We start from the raw sequence: 6,176 nt of genomic DNA, 5'->3' as shown, positions 1-6,176 counted from the left end.
CCTACTTAAAAAGCAAGAAAATCAAGAGCATGTGTGCTCTTGGTTGGCTTAAGTAAAAATACTGTCAGTGCCTGTGATAGATGCTGAAGAGAGTCGGGGTCCAAGGGAAACACCTCTAAAAGCTGTCTAGGATCCGTCGGTTGTGTAAAGGAACAGCAGAAAAGCACCTGTGTTCCATCATCCGGTTAAATCGGGACCTACTGTGTGCACTAGTGCAGATCGACGTTTGCAAAGTAACTACACCAACCGCAGTGCTGTGACTCCTGCAGCATGCGGCAGGGGCGCGCCGCTCGTGCCCGAGGGCTATGAAGTCACGTGGGCGCGCGGCTCCGCCCCGTCGTCGGCCCCGACTTGGTGGGGCGGTGTCTGCCCCGGAAGTGCCTGTCTTCGGCTGACAGCTGCTGGCGCGGCGGCGGCGGCGGCCCGGAGCAAGATGGCGCTGCGGCCCGGAGCCGGAGCCAGCGGCGCGGCGGGGGCGGGCGCGGGGCCCGGCGGGGCAGGCAGGTGGGTCGGCGGGGCGGGGCGCGGGACCGGCGGAGTAGGCAGGTGGGTCGGCGGGATGGGCAGGTGGGGCTGGGTGCAGGGGCGGCGGTTGCGGGGCGCGAGCGTCCTGGGGACCCGCGGGGAGCGCGTTCGGGTGCAGGCGCCGGCGCACCTGCCGCGGGGCCTCGAGCGCCCGCGAGTCCCTTCCAGGTTTGCTGGGCTCGAGCTGCTGTTGGAGCGAAGGTTGTGACGGTCTAGTCACAAAGCTGGAGGAACCGTTTTAGCAGTGTAGAGTATTGTCTTGCCTCTCATAAAGCGTCCTATCTAGTCCCTTTTCTTTTCTTCACGTACAAATAGGAAAATCTGAAGACCTTTGAATTAGTAATTGTCTTGCGATAGAGCTCGTCTTGTAGATAAAACTCTTAAGACTAGTCTGTCTCTTTTTTAAAAAGACATTTTGAAACAAAGAGAATTCACTGACCAAGACCAGTTATGCTCCTGTTACAACAAAAGCTTCCAGACTTTATTGAGCTCTTTGTAAAAATAAAAATCTGTTCTTTGTTATATTTCAAATAATTGTAGCCTGTGTTTCCTGTATCCAGAATGGTAAAGGGGCATTTGTAACTTCATTTTCATTTAACGAAATGTTTGAATCCAGAAAGTCTGCACCCGTTTCTATCATGACTCAGTTTGTGTTTGTTTAAGTAGCACATACATTCTGAGATAAAATTAGCTTTATATTTTTAAATATCCTAAGGTATCTTTGGAAAGTGAAGTGTTTGGGTTTTTTTTTTTTTTTTTCATGTATAGTTTAATTTTGGAGTCACACTCCAAATGTGTAAAAAATTTTAAAGTTATCACCTCTTACAGGTGCATATGTGATATACACACACACACACATACACACTCATTCACAGAAGGAAAAAAGCAGTCACTTGAATAAAGCAACTGTGTGTGTGGCTGGGTTTTCCGCTTCCTCTGTACAGTCTTTGACTTTCAACTTAAAATGTTTTACTTCCTTCTCTGTTTTTGTCAATGTTTCATTAGGGTTTTTCATTAGTGGTCATTAGAAATCGCTTTTGCCTGCAGAATATATACATGATGACAATTTCTAAAGTGGCATTCCTAAATGGCATTAATCTAATCAAATATATGATTAATAATGGGACCAGTCCTAGAAAATTGCAAAGAATTTTATGTTTTAGGCACAAATGTTTTCTTTAAAAAAAAAAAAAAAAAAAAAAAAAAGGAAGAACCTTGGGTACAGAAAAATTAAGTGCATTTCTCAGTTTTGTTTATAGTATTTTACTGTCACTGGTCCAAGCAGCTGCTCTGGTGCATGCCTATAATCCAGCTCTGAGGAGATGTAGGCAGGAAGACCAGGAGTTCAGAAGTGCTCAGCTTTATGGAGAGTTTGAGATTAGCCTGGGCACCCTGAGATCCTGTCTTAGGGAAAAGAACGTGGACAATAAACTCCACTCCAACAGGTACCAAATATATAGAGGGACAGAAAGTGATTATAATGGTTCTTTGAAGGGTATTTGGTATTACATTTATTAGATACTTTGGGCTAAGAAACTATACTCTGGAATATTTTGGTTTGGGGAAAGCAATGCTAAGAGCTGAAGTTATTTATAAGGAAGCTAACAAAGTAGCAGAGCATAATTGGAGAAAAGCAGACGCCAGCACTCTCTAAGCTTTCAGTGGGAAAAAGGAATTCCCAAGCTGGAAGCCTTCTGCCTTAGATACTATTTCTTAAATACTTTCTTTTAGCTACTTAGTTTCCTAAAAGGTTGATTGGCCCAAGGCAGTCACATGCAAACAGCCCCTTTTGCTCAATACACAGAATGGACTATCCTAGAGCAGATGCTCAAGACTTGTAAATGACAACATTTGCCTTTAACCAAGTAAAGCAACAGAGTTGAAAACAATCTGGGTGAGTCCTCAGTGACACCGCTTGTAGTCATGTGTAATGACTACACGTTTATGTAAATGTGTAAAGTACTGATTTGAGAATGTTGTTTATTTTGTGACAGTGTCTTTTATTAATTTAGCTCAGGCTAGAGTTGAACAAATAGCTCAGGGCGGCCTCAGATTTGTGATCTGACTATCTCAATCTCACTAATGCTACGTTTTCAGACTCCACTACACAGAGCTAAGTATCATTATCCTTGATACCGAAATTCTCAACCTGTGAGTCCTGACCCCTCTTAGGGGTCACACATCAGCTAGTTACGTGATGATTCATAGCAGCAGCAAAATTACAGTTATGAAGTAGCAATGAAATAATTTTATGGTTGGGATCACCCCCATGCAAAGAACTGTATTAAAGGGTCACCATATTAGGAAGGCTGAGAACCACTGCCCTAATGGATTCAAAAGACTCAAGACAGGCCCCAGTGCTCAGATTGTTCACAAAGTAGCCTTGTCACTCTGCCTCCCTGCCCTGCTCTCTTACAAGCTCTGTGGGTACTTTTTGTCTCTCCATCCTCTGCTGTTTCTTGACTATCCTGGCGTGTAAGTATTTGTGAGTTCCTTCAAAATGCACAATAGTGAGGTTGATTTTCAGCTGCACCAGGGGGAGGGGAAGGAGTTGAGATTGTCATTAAGGGAGTGGGGGAGTTGGGGGCTGGCAAATGCTATGGGAAGGACACATCTGCAGTGCTGGATCAGCTGCTGTTGGATGGAAAGGAGAGTTTGATGTGATAAAAGGAAAAGGGAAAGTATGCTCTATCCAGAAGGCCATGAGAGGAAACCAGAACTCTGACCCACAGAGGAATCATACCGTTTTAAGCCTGGGTGTGCATCTCCTGACAGGATCTTTACTGAATTTGCCTCTCACCAGTATCAGAAAGCAGAGCCTGAGACTGAGGACATCCTCTGAGAAGACTGCTTAGGAGTCCAGGCCTGAGACATGAAAGCCCGCAGCAAATGTAGGATAGTAGCAAAAGGCTTGTGGCAAGCAGAGCTCCGGGTCTGAGACTTGGCAGCATTTAGCAGTTAGCGTTTGTCCCTTCAAGTCAGATTCCTGGAAGCTCACTTCATTCACATCCACCCCATCCCTGACCTTCCCCCAAGCTTAGCTGTCTTATTAGCATCTTCCTGCGCATCAGCATCTTAGCTGCTTGTCTAGCTAGTCTTAAGAATTAGTTGTCAGGGCCTGGGTTGGGGTGGAGCTTGCTGCCAAGCACATGATCTGCATTCAACCCCAGGGACTCACACAGTACAAGGAGAGAACTGACTCCCCCAAGTTGTCCTCCCACCTCCACGTGAACAGCTACACACACACACACACACACACCACAAATGTAACAAAAGAGAACGGTAGGGGCTGGAGAGATGAGCACTCACTGGGAGAGGAGGCTCAGAGCTGCCTTTAACTCCAGCTCCAGGGCATCTGATGCCCTCTTCTGGCTTCCTTGGCTGTCCACACACAGAAACATAAATAAAAAGAAAAGCATGTTAACTATTTCATAATGAGAGCGCAGGGTCACTCAGCCACCGTGGGTTGTTAGATTTTTTACTAGAGTCACATTTATCAGTACAGTTGCTTTGTTCTCATGTGTGTTTAATTTTTCAAGTAGCTTTTAAAATCTGTAACAGGTATTTTAAAATCATATTTTATATTAACACGTATAGGTTTTGCCTATATGTGTGCACCATACATATACTTGGTGTCCTCAGAAGAGGGTGACAGGTACCCTGGAAATAGAGTTAGGGGTGACCATGAGGAACCATGTGGATGCTGGGAACTGAACCCAGGTCCTTCACAAGAGCAGCTTACTAACCATCCCTCCAGCCCTGTAATACATCCTACATCTTGTCTCTGTGGTTGCCTTAATTTGGGACCTTGACAAATGCTGGGTTCTGTGTCCTCACTTGACAGGGGAGGGAGCAGACAGGTAGGGTAAGAAGGGGACTACACTAGCTAAAAGAAAGTAGAACTCACTCCAAGTTTTACTGAGCCACTCCACCATACTGGTGACTTGAATCTTTAAGGCAGGTTTGGCAAAATCTCAAGTGATGGCCTACTCATCTGTATTCCTTGCTCCTAAGCGTATCTATCAATCTTGGTATGTAAGTGGTACCTTTTAAAACCAACGATTACCAGTGCTGTCCTTGAACTCAAAACGTTTCATTCAGTGAATGGCAGGGTGGCAAACACCCATAGTTCTGCTATCCAGACATAAGACAGGGGGATGGATTGAGCCTAGAAGTTTTGTCTTAGACAAACCAGTTAACATGTTAACTTGACTGTTATTGCCTCTTGTATACCATTAAAAAGGGCTGACTCTTTAGGCCTACTTGTCAGCCACAGGATTCACCAGTAACCAGCCCCTCTACGAAAGTCAGGATTCACCAGTAACCAGCCCCTCTACCAAAGGCAGATGGATGTCCTATTAGAATGCTAAACCATTTTGTCATTAAAAGGAACAAAACAAAACACTAAAACACTCTAGAACTGTGGACTCTAAAGCTGATATTTTAGGCTTTTTTCCTGTTGAGTGAGAGGATGAGTACAGGGTTTTTTGTTGTTTTCTTAAAGCAAGATTTCCTGAATTTGACATTCATTTTCTGGTGCCTACTAACTTACTCTAAAGCCTCTTAAGAGCATCTTTGAATCTGAAATTAAGAGACTTTCCCAGCCAGGAGGTTTCCTCTCTGGAGCTGAAGAGATGGAGCAGTGGCTAAGAACACTGGCTGCTCTTGCTGGGGTCTTGGGTTTGATTCCTAGACCCATGTGTTGGCTTGTAAGATCTCACACCCTCTTTTGGCCTTCATGGGCACTACATGCTTGTGGTGTTAGCTGTACATGCAGCCAAAACACCCCTACACGTAATTGAAAAAAATCCTTCCTCCCTTTCTTGATTTGTCCCCTTTCCAGTCTCAGCGAAAGGACCAGTTCACCAAACCAGCTCCCTCTCACATGTTAGTCCTGTTCCTTCAGAACTCTAGTTTCCCTGTCAGTAAGGATGCCATGTTTATCTTCCCTTTGCTAGCTGAAACTGCCCACTGGAAGACCATCATTCTCAAGGTGGTGGCTTTTTTCCCTCATCTTCTTCTGGACAAGCTTTTCTGCAGCAGTAGGCACTGGCAGCTACTTTTTTGAATTCAGTTCTGAGTTCTGAGCTGCTCCCTGCCTCAGCAGCCATTCTCCTTGCAGAGTGAGACTCTGCAAGGTTGCCTGTAGTGTCCTCTTGCTACACGCATGCACCAACTGCCTTGCTTATATTTTGCATTCAGTGGTTAGTTTGTTGTTGTTTTTAACCTTAATTTAAAAGATTTATCTGGAGTACTGGATTTTTCCAGGTCTTTTTCCCTCCCTCCCTCCCTCCCTCCCTCCCTCCCTCCCTCCCGACAAGGTCTTTCTACATAGCCCTGGCTGTTCTGGAACTCACTATGTAAACCAGGCTGGCTTCAAGATCTCATTAAGATCCGCCTGCCTCTGCCTCCTGAGTGCTGGGACTGTAGATATGCACCGCCATACCCAGCTTGAGTAACATTTCTAATTGCCTGTTGGATTGCTCTTCTAAGTCTCATCTCCAGCACCTTTCTCTCCAGGCCTGTGCACTGGGCTTCCACAGCCAGCACAGAGCAGCCCAGTCCTTGCAGATATCCAGTCAGCGTCCTCCTCTGTGTCCTCTCTGTTCCCACTCTTCCCCATCCTGGCAGCTACTAGTTCTCTCCAGTCT

At 45.6% G+C, this 6,176-nt stretch overlaps 1 protein-coding gene across 19 annotated transcripts in view; it reads left to right on the top strand.

Annotated features, from left to right (window-relative positions):
- The first annotated feature begins 150 nt into the window (after positions 1–150).
- Positions 151–6,176, top strand: part of Synrg (synergin gamma) — a 76,457-nt gene continuing 70,431 nt past the window's right edge. For 6 of the 19 annotated variants that reach the window (XM_034505912.2, XM_034505913.2, XM_076936143.1 and 3 more), the window contains exon 1: positions 370–504. In XM_034505912.2, the coding sequence (XP_034361803.2) occupies positions 434–504 (71 nt within the window). In that variant the 5' untranslated portion in view covers positions 370–433. The other 13 variants (XM_034505914.2, XM_076936141.1, XM_076936142.1 and 10 more) reach the window with 7 other exon arrangements.

Source organism: Arvicanthis niloticus, chromosome 6 (genome assembly GCF_011762505.2).
Source record: "Arvicanthis niloticus isolate mArvNil1 chromosome 6, mArvNil1.pat.X, whole genome shotgun sequence".
Taxonomy (NCBI): Eukaryota; Metazoa; Chordata; class Mammalia; order Rodentia; family Muridae; genus Arvicanthis; species Arvicanthis niloticus.
This window is presented reverse-complemented; position numbering and strand designations above follow the sequence as displayed.